Genomic DNA, 18,202 nt, shown 5'->3' with positions numbered 1-18,202 from the left:
TTCTTTTATAGATCACAGTACTACTTGGTCAGTAGTGCCAACTCGTCCACGTTTACCAGACGTTGTCTCACAGAGATGGTCAATTTAAGCGTTGTAGGTAAATAGCAAAATTTCCCAGCCTATCCCGAAAGTAATTTGCAAAAAAAGCCCCTTTTCAATGATCATTTTACAGAGCATTTATTTTATATTAGTCTGGATAATGAACTATGCAATAATGTTGACGAGTTGGCACCGTGATCTAAATTGGAATGTTGACTTGTTAGCACTGTAGTCGAAATGAGACTGTTGACGATCCGGTACTGTGGCCCACGTAAGAAAGCGGACAATATAGGAAAGTGACGATGTAAAAATGTTGGCGAATCAGTACCCTTAGTGTAAGTATTCGGTTACAAAATACGTCTCGATCGCGTTCGCGTTAAAATCTCAATTTGTATGGAACACGAACAGGGGACCTACCACGCTCTCTTAATACGATTCAGTTTAGGCTCTAAACTGAACTGCATCGCTATTTCGTACCACGACGTTACTTTTGCGATTCAGTTCAAGCACGGTTCAGCGACAGCGATACAGACATTTTCATTCACTCACTTCAAGCGGTTTTCGTACCATGACGCTTAACTTGAGTGGGAATTGAATCGCTTCATTGTCAAATTTAGCGATTCAGTATAAGTTACTCATTCTGTCAATTCTTTTGGAATTTTAAGTGTTTTACTTGGAACATTTTAAAAATTCAAGAACTTTTAAACTTTTATTCAAGTTTTATAACTTTTCATAGGTATAAAACTAATGTTTCAGTGAGAAAAGAGACTCTTGGATTAGTGACAGCGTAAACATTTTATTTGTAATAAACACAACGGTTGCTAAGAACACGGAATGACATAGAGTTATGGTTTTCCAAAATAAAGAGGTTTTAGTATACAATATTTGGTTTGCATATAGAGCGGCCCCCTTTTCGCGACTTAGCGTTTCAGTTTCGGACCAGAGACAATATCGGTCTTTCATTCACTTGTAAAGTATTGAGAATCAGCTCTGAGAAATAAACGTCGTGGTACCAATTTCGACGATTCAGTTTAGGTGCCTAAATTGAACTGCTCTGCGTTTGGATCATTTATGAAAAGATCATGGTAGGCCCCCAGTGCCTCTAGCGGAACGTTTACTAATGCGAATGAGGACGATTTAAGAAGGTGACGAAATGGGACTGAGGAGAAAGTCATTCTGAGCCCAAAAAAAAAACACAAAATGTCTTGATATTTTATTATGTGAATAAAATAATAAAAGGGTTTTAAATAATAAAGAAAATACGGGAAAATGGTCGTCAATAAGGGTAAAATATTACATTAACAATAACAGTAATATAACATTAGATCGATATCAAAATTACCTACAAAACCGTGTAAATATTTTACCCTGGCTACCACAACTGTTAATCATCTTCGTGAAAGTTGATTTTATTTTTCCTCTAAAGTTGCCGTTTTGCGATTACACGTTTATTCGTCTGGGCTATCGACATATTATTATAAATAGGCGAATCTACATCCTTGAGTAGTTTGGTGTATGGCGGGAATTCACCGGAGTAGCTGAAAGCAAGCTCGAAGTCTGACAAGGTGCAGCAGTAGGTGTAACCGCGACGCACGCTACGCCAGTGACTGTTAAAGACGAAAAGAAAATTATGAGAAAGGGTTACTAACTTTAATCAAAGATATAGTTAGCAAATATGAAGACCACGTTTTATTTAAGATTGGTTTTTTGGAATCTTTTTGTATTTTTTATTTCAATTCCAAATTTTTACTTTTACGGTCATCCCGTAAAACCTAAATTGAAAATACAAACTGAAATATAGATGCACAGAAAAACCAGAAAAATAAGACCAACACTGGGAATCGAACCCAGTCCTCGGTATTCCGTACCGCGTGCTATACCGCTACACCACTGTTGGTCAACGGCACAGACACGAATTTCCCCTATGCACCACATATCTCAGCTTGTTTGTTTCTTATTTAGCCACTTAAGCAGTGACGCTAGCGACATCTATGCCGTAGCCCTCATCGAGAAACTTTCAGCATTCCATTGGAACCAACCGCTCACCCGGACAAGAGATGTCGCTATTAAGCAATCAAATTATGAATCAAACGGCGTATACAAATATTTGCCAAATTGGTGTGGTTATATGTATATGGAACCCATTCATGTATACTTATTTTTGCCTACGAGGTGGATACATTTAAATGGAATTTATTTAAGTATGCAACTTTCTGAAGCATTTTGTGATTACATAATACTGAAAAAGTTTAATGAATACAATTTTTTGGTGTCAGTAATAGATAAATATTTTTGATACAATTTATGACTACATATTTATGCAACCTTGTTTTTGTATACATATTTTTAGACGTGACTGTACCGTCGGTCGAGCACCGTTGCTGTTACTCTACAAACGATCACAATAGATGGCCGTATCGCGAGAGCATCGATGGCACAAGAAAGAGATGTGACCACGACGTCTCTGTCAAGAGTGCACGACTAGAAAGAGATCATCTTTACTGAGCACCTACATACAGTACAGAGCCAAATGACTTATAGCGTGCCGATTTTCTAAACGCTAACCAGTAAAATTGTGTCCTGTGCGATCGTGTGCATGATCATACACGAGACATTTTGCTGTAAATCATCCCTTACATTTATCGTACGTAAAATCGCTTGTTAATTAGCACACTGGTAAGTTTTTGTCTTAGATTCTACAGACTTTTTACCTGCTTTGCATCCATCGCACTTGACTACATATGTCATTGCAAAGGCGGTACTTCCACATCTCCCTCAGCTCCAGGTCAGGAACGTTAACTTGGATGATGGCCAGTGATGCCTTGCTTGCAGGGTCTTGGATAACCTGTAGAATTCAACGAACTCTGTTAAAGATAGTTAGATTAGTGGTTTCTAGTATTTCACACTGAATCTTATTACCAAAACCAGATATAGGCTGTGTTTTAACCAGAGATGTGCGAGGATGTGTTGCGAGGAATGTGTTTTTCGTGAACAAATAGAAACGCTTCAAATGAAGCGATAAGTAAATACCTATCCTCGCACAGCACATCTCTGGTGGTTCTATTGGTTCGTGAAAAACACATTTTTTATTCCGAAATAGAGCCTCATAGATGGAAGCTCTCAAAAGTAAAGAAGTACAATATGTAATAAGAGAAAAATCGCAATAAATGCAAGTGTGTTTTAGACATTGACTTTATTGGATTATATTAAGAAAATAAAGGAAGAAACATAGTTATTTCACGACACTGTGGCCATTGAAAACCTAAATCCAGTATACAAAATAATTTTTTTAACAAAAAAGTAAAACAGACTCCAAAAAAATTAAAAAATAACGAAAAATGGAACCGACTTCAAAACCCTTGAAAATATTTTTCTAGGTACCTGCTAGCTCGAAGTTGGTGCCTCAGTCGGTTTTAGTTACTTTTTGTTAAAAAAAATCTATATTTCTCATTTTTTAGTGTTTCGTAGCGTACAGAAGGAGTAAAGTAAAGAAGCACACACAAGAATAATAGGAAGTTCAGAAGAATAGGAAGCGTATCACAATAAGCAATAAGGGAATATAATGTGAATTGATGAATGTTTATGTGCCTGTGTCGTGTGTGATTAGTTATTAATATGTAAGTATAGATATGTAAAGTAGGAAAAAAATTGTAAGTAGTGGGTATAACTAGAGAAAGTAGATTAAGTAAGTAAGGGTAAGTAGATATAAGTAGTTGTAAGTAGTGTTAGTAGTTGTAAGTAGTGCAAGTAGCCCACAGCTGCTTCTTAGTCGCTTATCTAGGTATATTAATCATGATCGTTTATAGACGAGCGAGCATTACTTAGCTTTGACGAGTTCCATTGGTCATCTACGGTCTTCTTCATCAGGTCCAGTTTACCAAATGATACTTTCTGAATGTAAATGCTTATCTTAATGCTAAAAATGCCAAAATCGCCATAGTTGTGCCTATAAAATTTGAGGTTTGCCCTCGATTTCCCTAGGATCCCATCATCAGATCTTGAGTTGGTGACAATGGGACCACCTCAGAACCCCTTTCAAATAAAAAAAACATTTTTAAAATCGGTCTACAATTGATTAAGTAATCGGCAAGGCTCGGAACCGGTTTATAAAATAGCGGTAAATACCGGTTTATTTCGGTTTTACTCCGAACTTAACTATAACCTAAATAAATCAGTTTATTCGACGAGTGAAAGCTGGCCGGCCGGCGGCGGGCGGCGAAGTTTATCCTGCGCTGGAATAAACCGGTTTTTATTGTTCTACGTAAACCGGTTAATCTGACAACAACTTCATGGAAATCTCCCCTTAAAAACCGGTTTAAAAATAACGGTTTCGTGAACGAAACTAAAATGAAAAGGTTTTGCGCCAAGTACATGATAACGGTTTGGAAATTTAACCGGTATCCGAGCCTTGGTAATCGGTTAACATACATAAAAAATACGAACATTGGAACATAGAACATCCTCCTTTTGTGAAGTCGGTTAAAATTGCTTATATTTGTAGGCACATTTAATAGCTGACTCATTTAAGGCTCGAAAACACGACAAAAATGTAGCACGTCACGCTAACAGATCGTATCTAAATATATATTTCATAGTAGCATACGACTTTTTGTTCTTTTTTTTTAACGCATAATATGCACAAAATGCTTTAATTTTTTAAAGTATGAAAAAACACCACAGCATTAACTTTTTAAGCCTGCTACGCACGGCACTGCACTGGTTGAACAGCCAGGCTACAATACGTATATTGTGGCCAGGCTGCTCAGTGCCCGAGCATACATCCTGGAAACGCTGCATGGAAATAGTAGATTGATAACCAAGGGTGGAAAGTGAGCCATTTCATCCGAGTTCAATAGTTCGAAGGGAAATGGGTAATTTCACCCGAGTTAGACACTCTACTTTTCATTTCGACTGCGAGGAAAGTAAAATACTATAAAAGAGAAGAGAATAATAATAAATTAAATTTACTGATATCCAACCTCCAACCTTTTCGCACTGGCCACTTGCCACTATAAAAAAAAATCCATCTGGTCACGAAGAAGCCTGAAGAAGTAACAAACATTTTTCGTGATAAAGTCTATTCATGATATAGTTTACGTCATAAAGTTTTTTCGTGATAAAGTCGTTCGTGAAAAAGTGTTCGTGAAATAGTTTTCGTGATATGGTATTTTCGTGATAAAGTCTATTCGTGATAAAGTCGTTCGTGAAAAAGTTTTCGTGAAAAAGTTATTCGTGATTAAGTACGGACACCGGTGAAATTTAATTTCACATGCAGCAGACGATTACTTTTGATTGGTCCGATTGCCGTTTCTGCACGCCGGAATGAAAATCTGAAATATATTCTAAAAAGTCGTATCTTACTATTAAATACATAATTATATTGATACGTGTTTTGCGAGCCACACATAAGTCCGCTGTTAAATGTACATATAAAGGCAGTTTTGTGTACCGGATTTAGGTTATTTATGGCCACATTTTCGAGCAGTGTCGTGAATAAATCCTTGGGCATTTGCTTTATTATGGGCGGAAGATATAAATACTAACTAGTAGAAGGTTCAAAACTTGTAGCAATAAATTTAAATTAATTTATAATATTACCTTCCACAAGTACTTTGATACTTGTTGATTTAAAGTAATGTTCCTTAAAGTGGAAGACGTATCAAGCAGCCGCAAGTCCTGAGCCACTCCAGTCCACACCTGCAACTCGTGGTTTGCTGTCACTGCCAGCGTTCTAATACGCTGCTCGACATCATCCCAGTTCTGAAACAAAAAAAAAACATTGGCAATGAGGGCTACTGTTCGGTTTCGATTGAAAATTTTATTATTGGCGATTTTTTGAAAAATCGTGACTTTTAAAGATAACAGTTTATAGAGCCAGATCCCAGTCGAGCCAGACCTTCGTCATAGGACCTATAAAGGCTGAAAGTTTTTTTTACATAAAAACTATGGTGCTAACACAGGTAAGAACGATCCCCAATTGAAGTTCGGATATTGAGCGCTTTTGTAAATAATTTTACTTATCAAACATGATAAAATTTAAACTTGAATTTCGTTATAGTATAAAACCCAATTTTTATATATTTTACTTAGAATGATATTGAAAATCACATCCTTCTTTGTCAGGCACTATGTGGCGGGTCAATCCCTGCCAGACTACCCTTAAGTATGTTTAAAGACTCCTAATTATTTTTACAAGCAAAGTTTCAAGTTGGCGGCGTTTACACTTAAGCGCTTGTTGCAAGTACCTACGCCCTTTTAGCACTTTTTCAGCTCAGCTACTCGGCTCGGCCGTTGGCAGTGAAATTAATGCTATTTTTAGATCGGTGCCAGACACGGTAGTTCAACATAATAATCATAACTACGAATCCGACTCCGAAACTAGCAATAATTGTTTATATTGTTCTCATAGATTGATTTTCTGGAAAGGGACACGTAGGTATTTGCATATGGACGATTAAAATATCGATTTTAAAAACATCGACGGTCAAAATATCGAAAATCAGAATGTCGAACGATCATAAGGTCGAAATTCACAATGTCGAGAGTACACATTAACGAATGGTACAATTATCAAATGCTTAAATTTCGAAAATCATAATGGCGACAAATAAAATATCGTAAATTCAAATTACGAACGATCGAAATGTCGAAATTCTAAATATCAACTATCTATCGAATGGTACAATATAGTTAAATACTGATATACGGAATTTAATTTTGGCACTCGCCGGCCGCTCGGCTCGTGCTTGTTTTGGACATCTTCTTCTTCCTTTTCAGGCTTTATCTATCCACTGCTGGATGTAACTCTCTCCTAATTTCCTCCACTCCGTCCTATTCTCCATCTTCCTGAGCCAATACGGTTCGGCGTAACTCTTTATGTCATCAGACCATCTCATCTGGGGTCTGCCTACACTTCTTCTTGTGGTCCGTGGTCTCCACACCAGCACTCTATGGGCCCAGCGATTATCCACTCGGCGTGCCACATGCCCTGCCCAGTTCCATTTCAGTCGTGCAATGCGTATCAACATGTCTGTTACTTTGGTGCGTTTCCGGATGCATTCATTCCGCACTCTGTCTCTCAAACTAAGCCCGAACATGGCTCTCTCCATGGATCTCTGAGCGATTTTGAGTTTTTTAACCATGTTTACTGTAAGACGCTATGTTTCGGAAGCATATGTTAGTACTGGGAGAACGCATTGATCAAAGACCTTGGTTTTAAGGCATTGGGGCAAGGATCCAGAGAATACCGGTTTTAGTTTGCCAAAGGCGGCCCATCCAAGCGGTCAGTTTCCTTCGTTAAGTTTTAGCGTCCTACCGTCATAACTTGTCCCAGATACACATATTCGTTGACTTGCTCCAAAGGTGTGTTGCCTATTAGAAATGGGTTTGCAGTAAGATCGGCCGTAGCCATTATTTTTGTTTTCTCCATGTTCATTTGGAGACCGACTTGGATAGAGCTGTTATGTAGATATTGCAGCATCTGTTCCAAATGGTGTCGGTTGTCCGCAATGATCATAATATCATCGGCAAATCTTAAGTGGTTTAAGTACTCCCCCTCTATGTTAATACCTAGAGAATCACAGTGTACTGTCTTAAAGATGTCTTCTGATACATTTGTGAAGAGCTTAGGGGAAATGACATCACCCTGCTGCACACCTTTCAGAATCGGGATTGGATTCGTTGTGGAGTCGTTCAAGCGAATCTTCATCGTGGCTGAGTTGTTCAGGCTCTTCAGGACTTCTATGTACCTTTGGTCTATTTGGCATCTTTTTAGGGAGTTCCATACTGACCAGTGCTCTACGGAATCGAAAGCCTTCTCGTAATCAACAAAAGCTAAATACAGAGGTTTTTTGTATTCCGCTGACTTTTCGATTATTTTGTCTTAAGGTGAAGATATGGTCAATCGTTCCGTAACCTTTCCTAAATCCCACTTGCTCACGGGGCTGGAAATGATCCGTTCGTTGTGCCAGCCTGTTGGTGATGACTCTGGAAAAGGCCTTGTAAGCTTGGCTCAATAAAGATATAGGATGGTAATTTTTCAGCTAAAGCTTGCTGCCTTTTTTGTGGAATATGGCGACTATGCTATTACGTCAGCTTGATGGTACTTGTCCCGTGAATAAGCACTCATAAAACAGCCATTTGAGTTCCATGAGTATTGGGCGTCCACCTGCTTTTAGAAGTGCCACTGTTATTCCATCTTCACCAGGGGCCTTAAGCTTTTTCATTTCCTTAAGAGCCTATTTTATTTCGTGTATGCTGATTTCAGGGAGATCCTCAGTAAGGTGTTTGCGGAGTTTTGCTCGTTTATCGTGTGGATCCTGGCTTGTTGGTTCCGAAATATACAAGGAGTATAAATTGCCGTATAATCTTTCTGCTACTTGCAGAATCTCCATCTGTTTTGTAAGTACCGTTCCGGATTCATCCTCCAACGGCATCATCATGCATCTTCCTTTCCGCAGCGACTTCAGAAAAACCTTAGGGCCTTTATTTTCCTCAATGAGGTCTTTTTTTATTTTTTGTTCGATTGGATGGCAAACGAGCAAGAGGGTCTCCTGATGGTAAGAGATCACCAAGGCCCATAAACATCTGTAGTAATACTAAAAATAATACTAAAGTCTAGTGTTATATGTTACTACGGTCTTATTTTTTATTTTTTATTTGACTGGATGGCAAAGGAGCAAGTGGCTGACCACCGCCCATAGACACCTGCAACACCAGGGGGATTGCAGATGCGTTGTGCCAGTGCAAGTGCCAATAATTTCACCGGCTGTCTTACTCTCCACGCCGAAACTAAACAGTGCAAGCACTGCTGTTTCACGGCAGGATTAGCGAGCAAAATGGTAGTTGCAAACCGGGCGGACCTTGCACAAGGTCCTACCACCTGCGACTGGTCTTGAATCATTCTGGTGTTATATTGTCGTAGATCTGACCTGATCGCTTTTGTAATGGTACGATTCAAAGCACGGTGTTCTCGTGTATTCAAGCTGTCCGCGGGTATATTTCGACGTTTTTCCAAGAGTTTTCCAGTTTTGTCAGTAAGCTTCTTTTGTCTGCTGCTGATAGTCTTTGGAAAATGTATTTTTGCTAAATTTGATATCGATTCTGTGAAATGGTCATATCTCTCGTCAAGGTTAGTGATATTCCTGTTATCGCCTTCGCATTCCACCTGGATGAGCTTCTTTTCAAATTCCTCGTCTGGGAAACCAGTGATGTGCTGTTTAGCTAAGGGCTTGCTGACTATTTTGCTTCGTTCCTTCTTGAAATTTATTTCCACGGTAGCCCTAACCATTCTGTGATCACTCCCAGAGTTAAATTTATTAAGAACTGATACGTCTGTGATAATATCTTTCCTATTGCAGAGTATATAGTCGATTTCATTTTTGACGCTACCATTTGGGCTTGTCCATGTCCATCGCCGTTTGCTCTTCTTTTTAAGAATGTATTCATTACAAAAAGCCCATTCCGTTCCGCAAAGTTCATCAGATCCTGTCCACGTTCATTCCTGACGCCAAGACCCTTCCTATCTGATCCAACTTTAGCATTGAAATCGCCAAGCAGGATCTGGTATCTGCACTTTTTTAGTTCTAAGGCTTCCGAAATGTCGTCGTAAAAGAGTTCATTTTCCTCATCTGTACTCTGGCTGGTCGGAGCGTAGACCTGTATTATTTTAATATTATACCTTTTGTTTAGTTTTGGACATAGTTGAACCTCATTCATCGCTATTTTGATTTTCGAAATTCTAAAGCTAGGTTTTTGACGGTTGATTTTTTGTGTTTCGACGTTAACTTATTCGATCATTCGGTTGTAGATATTTTGAACTTTCGATATTTTAGCCATTCGGTATTTCGGTTTTTAACCCCCGACGCAAAAAGAGGGGTGTTATAAATACGTTTGCCGCTATGTGTGTCTGTCTGTGGCACCGAAGCTCTTAAACGAGTGGACCGATTTGAATGCGGTTTTTCTTTATTTGAAAGCAGGTTTTTTGGCGATGGTTTTTAGAAATGTCTTATCAAAATCGGTTCAGCCGTTTCAAGATCATCAGCTCTTTTGTTCGCTGCGGTAGGAATCTTAGACGCGTAATGGGTATTTACTTTACTTTCAAACATATTTGGGACCTAACATTTGAAACACCCATGTATGCTATATAACTATGCAAGATTATGGAATTCTCGGCCTGATGCTGCAGCCAGGATATCTAGAACACTAGTAGGTACACTCTTGATAAAACCATAGCAGATATATCGTGTTTGGATTCGTTTTGATCAGTATTTGATTCTACATACAATGCAATGGTGGCAACAGGATGAGCTGATGCTGCAGCCAGGATATCCAGCACACTAGTACACTCTATAAAAAATAATAGCACATATTTATTTATTGAATCAGGCGTTACTTTGCGGAGGTCCATATCAATGAACTAAAATAATTTCCTTGCTCACCCGCGACCTTACGATAGCTAAGCTTATGCAAAATATGCGTGTTCATGCAGTTCCTCCACCTCCACACTGTAAGAACACACACAAATCACACAAACCCATCTATCACCACCACCACACTACACTGACGCGTTTCGAACTCAAACAGAGCTCATCTTCAGAGTGACACAACCGTACACCATGCTACCAGTTGTTAGACTAACGAACCACAACCACCGTTTTAACTTGTCACTGTAACTCCCCAAGTACCCACATACGTTTTATGAAACAAAACAAAACTACCCACAAATTATTAATAAAAAAATTTTAACCGTCCTTCAAAACTACCTTGATTTTTTATTTATTTACTGTCAAGGCATGTTTTATTAACTACCATTGCTGAAATTAGATCCAAGCCGTAGCAAGGGAGATGAAACTAAATTTACCTGCTCATTAATAATAGACCCCATACTGTTGTATCTAATTATCTCCATGCATTCTAAAACATCGAGACGAAACGCCTTGCCTCTCCCTTGCTACGGCTTGGATCTAATTTCAGCAATGGTAGTTAATAAAACATGCCTTGACAGTAAATAAATAAAAAATCAAGGTAGTTTTGAAGGACGGTTAAAATTTTTTTATTAATAATTTGTGGGTAGTTTTGTTTTGTTTCATAAAACGTATGTGGGTACTTGGGGAGTTACAGTGACAAGTTAAAACGGTGGTTGTGGTTCGTTAGTCTAACAACTGGTAGCATGGTGTACGGTTGTGTCACTCTGAAGATGAGCTCTGTTTGAGTTCGAAACGCGTCAGTGTAGTGTGGTGGTGGTGATAGATGGGTTTGTGTGATTTGTGTGTGTTCTTACAGTGTGGAGGTGGAGGAACTGCATGAACACGCATATTTTGCATAAGCTTAGCTATCGTAAGGTCGCGGGTGAGCAAGGAAATTATTTTAGTTAATAGCACATATGTCGTGTTTGGATTCGTTTTGATCAGTAATTGATTCTACCTACAATGCAGTAGAGAGCTGATGCTGCAGCCAGGATATGCAGCACACCAGTATACTCATGAAAAAATAATAGCAGATATTATGTCGTGTTTGATTCCTTTTGGTGGATTTTGATGGATGCTCAGAAAAACCAGAAAAAGAGACCAGCGCTGGGAATCGAACCCAGGTCCTCAGCAATCCGTGCTGCGTGCTATAACCCCTACACCACACCTACGCACACCTACCAGTACACTTTTAAAAAACAATATACCAGTATAAATATAATGAAATAAAAAAAACTTAAATTTAAAATTTAAAAAACCTCCCGACACAAAAAAAAACGCCTGAAAAAAGTACAAAATAATTATGCACTACCTAGCTGTTGCCCGCGTCTTCATCTGCGAAGAATTCGTTTATCCCTATTCCGCGGGGGGACTATGCTGATATCCCGCAAAATTAGCCTGGGATAATTTAGTTTAAGTACCTAGTAATATTTTTTTATCTCAGCGTCGTCGGTGTCGGGGGACCGCTAAGGTTAATACTTTAAAAAATACAACATAATATGTACTTTAGTTTCCTGTTTTTTACTTTTTAGTTGTCTTTTTTGGCGGCGTGTTTTTTTCAGGCGTTTTTTTGTGAGTCGGGGGTTTTTAAAACTTCCAGGCGTCGAAATAATAATAGTACGATATTTTAATTTTCGATATTTTGAGCGTCGACTTTTTAAGTTTAAATTATTAAATTCCGATATTCCTATACCTGCCCCTGTAAAAATATATTTTTAAGATTGAATAGAAAAGGTTAGGTAAATTAATCTAAGAAACTAGATTCCGTACCTAGTTATTTTTAACTTCGTAGTGTATTTTGGGGCCGGTTTTATTTTTTGTTATAATTCTTACCTGAGAGTTACAAGTACTCCAATGAGGTACTACATTTAGTGAAATGTACGTTGCAGTTTGTGACAACCCTGGAGCTACATCTTTTGGACTAACAAGTTGTCTTTTTTCAAAGCAGCAGCTGTCGCTCGTGTGGAATTCAAGACCCAAAATTTCCGTAATTTTATTATTTTGATTATTACAGTTGAATATCGCATTCAAATTGCTGTGCGGTCCATTATTAAATCCGTAATTAGGCAGTATGTTAGCCAATGTTGGTTGTATATTCAATTTGGAGTAAACTGTTTTAATTCCATCCCAACACAGTTGGTATACTGGAACGAATTTCTTCCTTGCGTTAAATCCAATATTAATTAGTTCCGAGTTTCCGTGATTGCATCTGTGATTAGTATTAAAAGGTATAGTGTCTACTTTATGATTGCATTTAAAATCTGAATACGAAAGTTTAGTTCCTTCATAGTCGAATATTTTATTATTTACGCATGTCACCATAATTTCTCGTTTGCGCAGAATAGTGAAGCGCGTATGGCAATAAAATACAATATATTCGTCTCTCGGTATGTTAACGTGTCCATCAACTACCTCAAATTTGGGAATCTCTAATTTGGGAGTAAGCATGAGAGGTGCATTGCCTTTAAAATCATTCTTGATGTCCAATGCGCATCCTGAAACAAACGAAATAAAAACTGAAAATGTAGTTAGTTAATTACGTAAGTACTACTTGATGGCAAAGAACTTAGTACTTTTCTATCGTGTCATTTTATTCCATCATTATTTTTAAAGAATACACTCGTAAGCGTGATTAACATTATCATCATATAAACCGTAGGACGTCCATTGTTGGACATAGGCCTCCCCCCATAAACCTCCTTGCTATACCATAATCGTTACAGACAAGAAATAATTAAAATAATAAATACGTACCGAAAGTTTTAACTACAAATTCTTGTTGAGCACTGCCGAATTCATTACTAACTATACACGTATATCGACCTTTAACACTGGGACTATACATTTGCAGACTGTACGCTAGTTCATCGTAGTCCATACTTGCTCCATTATGAAGCCATTTTACCTAAAAAAGTTTTTTTTTTATATTGAAAGTTTAATTTATTGAATCAGGCTTATCAGGCGTTACTTTGCGGAGGTCCATATCAATGAACTAAAAGAATTTCTTTGCTCACCCACAACCTTATGTTATGATAGCTAAGTTTTTGCAAAATATGCGCGTTCATACAGTTCCCCCACCTCCACACTGTAAGAACACACACATTAAATCACACAAACCCATCTATCACCACCACCAAAAAACACTGACGCGTTTCGAACTCAACCAGAGCACGTCTTCAGCGCAACACAACCGTACACCATGCTACCAGATGTTAGACTTACAAACCACAACAAACGTTTTCATTTGTCACTGTAACTCCTTAAGTACCCACCTATATTTTTTCTCAAATAAAACAAAAACTACCCACAAAATATTAATAAATTTGAATCGAAAATACAAACTGAAATATAGAGATGCATAGAAAAACCAGAAAAATAAGACCAGCGCTATGCCGAGGATCTGGGTTCGATTCCCAACGCTGGTGTTATTTTTCTGGTTCTTCTATGCATGTATATTTCAGTTTGTATTTTTGATATGGTATACGGGATGACCGTAAAAGTAACAAAAAATTTGGAATTGAAATTAAAAATACAAAAAGATTCCAAAAAAACAATCTTAAATTTGAATCGTCATATAAAACCGCCTTGAATTTTATTTAATGGATGGAACACTCAAATCTACTAAAACACAAATTGACTACTACCGAAAAAACCTTGAACACATTTTGCCTACTGTTGTCTTTTGTTTTTGAATGTACAGGCGAGGTCAAAAAATGTAACCACTCCACTACAGACATTTTTCCCAATTTGACTCGACACAGAAACAGTGTCGACGGAGCTCGGCTCATAATTAGAAGAATAGAACGACGCTGCGTTTCGTCGGGCAGTCGCGCGAGCAGAGCGGTGGCGCGTAGGTAGTACGCGTGTTGCGGCAGCCGCCGAATCGCGTGTTCGCTCGCTCGAAGAAGGGCTACGAAATAGCCCGAAACAGGTCGAGCCAACGTCGATTTAAGACGTGAGTTATCCGTTACAATATCATTTAATGAGCGAGTCTCACGGTAGTTTCATGTTCAATAATTATAAACTTGGTAAACAAACATTAAAAGATGGGAAATAATTAATACGGTATTTGACTATTTTGTATATGTTTTATAAATTAAAACTACAGAATGCCTGTTATCGAATAGAAAAACAATTTTTAAGCTACCTTTACAAATAACAAAGTTAAAAAGGTTTGAAATTCAAGATTAGATAGAGAAAGACATACTGGCATGTGACGTCACACGCCAGTACCGCCATACTTGCTGCATAGAGAAAAGCGTTTGAGAAAGAGACAAGTATAGATTTTTCAAAAAATCACTTTAAATCCAATTTTCAACCGATTTAAATTTTCTCTTCGCTAAACACTATCTGTATATCTATATTTTCATAATAATATTAAGATATGGCAAAATCAGGAGTTGTCAATTACCGTATTATCTACCTGGATGTCCGGACAATTTGGATTCATGTCACTAAATGTCACTATGCTATGTAGGAAAAATATGCACTATATTGTATTTCGATCCAATTTATGAAAAGTGTAAACAAAGACGCCATTTATCCGACCACAGACATTCAATGATGTGAAAACCTAGAACCTGTTGCAAAATAATTAATCTGTTCAGTAAATCGATTAATTTATTAATTGAATAGATCAAAGTATTTTTGTCTTGTTTATTATTTACAATACTTAATTTCATTCCAAAAACTGTTTATGCAATTATAAAAGCAGTAACTATTTTTTAATTTTAAGGAAAGTAAATAAAAATCGCTTATTCATCCGCGCATAAATTGATTTTTAAAATGTCAAATTTTCCACCATCTCTGCGCTAGTCTATGCTACTATAGATTATACACATGTTTCAATCAAGAAATAACGTCAGATATAAACGAAGATTTTTCAAATGAAAAATAAATATTGAAATCAAGTGAATTTTGGTGAAAAAAGTGATTAAACATCTAGTTAAAAGAAAAGACACGAATTATATATAAATGTGTTATTGATTCGATCCAGTGAGTGTTTAAACAAGAATTTTGATGAATTCAGTTTGTTTACACTTTTAATAAATTGGATAGGCATAACGTATAGTTAATTTGAGTTTTAGTAGATTTGTGTGTTCGACCCATTATGCAGTAGCCACAACAAGCTCTAGGCAAAAATCAAATGTAGTCAAATTGTGTTCTTAACAGTTCCAGACCACCCCTAATTGAGAAGAAGTAGTGATAAATAAGTTATTGTTAAAATTTTCATTTTAAATACTCCAAGTTTTTTTGCTAACTGCACTTTTTGTCGACTGTACTAATCAGAAAGATAATAAAATTCGTTTATTTCTGATTAAAACAATATATGTCAAGTTATAAAATTATAATTAAAAACTACTACTACTACTACTACACACTACACTATTGACAGTATACTTGGATTGTCATCTAACTAAATAAACTATATTTTCGTACCAAATTTCAAATCGATGCCATTAACCATTGAGGAGTTCCCCCCTGCGGAGGCAATCCTGGCTGGAGCACCAGGTTGTCATTAACAAATTACTGTATTGTCACCTCTTGCGGTTTGACCTATCGCCTCTCAAACAGAGGGTCTTGGGTTCAAACCCCGGCTCGCACCTCTGAGTTTTTCCAAATTCATGTGCGGGATTACATTTGAAATTTACCACGAGCTTTGCGGTGAAGGAAAACATCGTGAGGAAACCTGTACAAACCTGCGAAGCAATTCAATGGTGCGTGTGAAGTTCCCAATCCGCACTGGGCCCGCGTGGGAACTATAGCCCAAGCCCTCTTGTTCTGAGAGGAGGCCTGTGCCCAGCAGTGGGACGTATATAGGCTGGGATGATGATGTGATGTATTGTCACCAGATTTACATACGAGTAAGTATGCTAAATTTCAAGTAAATCCGACCACTGGAAGTTGGTCAAATTTAGCTTCCTCAATTTGACCCAAATAAACAAAAAATCATTTCATCAAGGAGGGTTTTCACACAGGCAAAATATCGCTAGATGGCGTTAGTATCGTAAGGTTTGAATTTTACTTTGGGGCAACAGTACAGATGCTCCAAGCCTTTTCACTCTCCAAAAAAATATTATACGAATTTTAGCAAATATAAAACAGACAGACAGTTGCAAACCCCATTTCAAAGAATACAACATACTCACCCTGCCATGTTTATACAATATTCTGGAAATCTGTAAATTTGTTCGAAAATATCCCGAAAACTATAACAGGCGAGAGAATGTACTTAAAAAATATGCCATACGATTTAAAAATAAATTAATGCTACTATCCTCAAGGCTAAAATTGCATTCAGCTGGCGCTTTAATAAAGTCTATAAAAATTGATAATAAATTACCAGAACAAATGAGAGATGAAGAAAAAGATACAGTGTTCATAAATAATTAAAAACGACTGTTAATTAAAAAATCATATTAAAGTGTTCAACAATATTTAGAAGATAAATTATAGTATGTATGGAATGCAAATATATCAATGTAATAAAATAAAATAACAACCAATAAAAATAATAATCTATGTAATAATTAATTAATATAATAATAATATTTATACCAAAAATGATTAATTTTGTAATTGTAGTCTTAATTGCTGCGCCCAATAGGGTACATAATGTGATCTCCTAGTTTAGGGTACGTATTATAATGTATAAATTTAAAATACCTACATATCGGTTGAAATACATACAGTTAAAATACCGAAAATTGTAAAATATAATGGTTAAAATAAAATTTATTTTGTGCCATATGACTAAGAACCATTATGCATTGTAACCATTATATATTTTGACCACTATGCATTTGAAGCTTATGCGTTTAGAACTTATGTCAAATAACTTTATATATTTTGATGCATTATATTTTATAATTTTCGGTATTTCAACTGTATGTATTTCAACCGATATGTATTTTAAATTTATACATTATAATACGTACCCCCTAGTTTAAGTCACACCACCTGTAAAACCATTATGTGCAATAAAGTATTCTTCTTCTCTTATAAAATATGGCTTTTCTGTCCTAATTAATAGGACAATTTCGCCAGTGTCAAAGTAAACTCTCTTTGAGAGGCACGTTGTACGGTGGTTGTAGTTTTTGCAACTTGATAGTAAAATTCCTGAAACCACGTGGAGACCACTTGCGCATTAAAAAATGTCAGACACGAGAGCAATATAGAATTTTGTGATCACTTTTCACTGTTAAGGTTAATCGCAGCATAAAACACTATCAAAATTATACTTCAACTAGCCAAAGAAACAGAAATAGCAAAATTAAGGTAACGGCGCCTATTACCGGGGGTATCGAAATCGACGGCCATCACCGCGGCAATTTAAAATACGCATTTTATAATCAAACCGATAGATTTCTTAAAAAATATATTTTACAAGATAAAAGCTTATTTAGTCGACTCACGGATCTATTAGCGCTAGTGTATGTGAATGAATCAAAGATCTCGCAATTCGTGATTTTCCGAAATGGCACCGACGGAAGAGGATTTGCCATACTAACGCGTGACACCACATACAAGCAGACTCGAATCTTATTTAGTGTTTTACAAAATATTTATGGCAATTGAACTAATGTTATGGTTTTTAAATGGCTTTTTATAGTTTTTTGTACGAGTTCTGAATACTTTTTGTATATTTTTTGGCCCGGAAATACGATTAAAATGGAAAATAAAATACAGCGGCGATA

General features: G+C 36.9%; 1 protein-coding gene across 1 annotated transcript in view; it reads right to left on the bottom strand.

Annotated features, from left to right (window-relative positions):
• Window positions 1-1,241: 1,241 nt before the first annotated feature.
• Window positions 1,242-18,202, bottom strand: part of LOC141435695 (uncharacterized) — a 29,290-nt gene continuing 12,329 nt past the window's right edge. The window contains exons 7-11 of the mRNA XM_074098440.1: window positions 13,260-13,410; window positions 12,339-13,000; window positions 5,638-5,799; window positions 2,751-2,884; window positions 1,242-1,646 (exon numbers count right to left, since the gene is read on the bottom strand). Of these exons, the coding sequence (XP_073954541.1) occupies window positions 1,460-1,646; window positions 2,751-2,884; window positions 5,638-5,799; window positions 12,339-13,000; window positions 13,260-13,410 (1,296 nt within the window). The 3' untranslated portion in view covers window positions 1,242-1,459. The remainder of the gene's footprint in view (window positions 1,647-2,750; window positions 2,885-5,637; window positions 5,800-12,338; window positions 13,001-13,259; window positions 13,411-18,202) is intronic.

Source organism: Choristoneura fumiferana, chromosome 15 (assembly GCF_025370935.1).
Source record: "Choristoneura fumiferana chromosome 15, NRCan_CFum_1, whole genome shotgun sequence".
In the NCBI taxonomy this organism is placed as follows: Eukaryota; Metazoa; Arthropoda; class Insecta; order Lepidoptera; family Tortricidae; genus Choristoneura; species Choristoneura fumiferana.
Note: the sequence above shows the minus strand (reverse complement) of the source record. Positions and strands in the feature narration are given on the sequence as shown.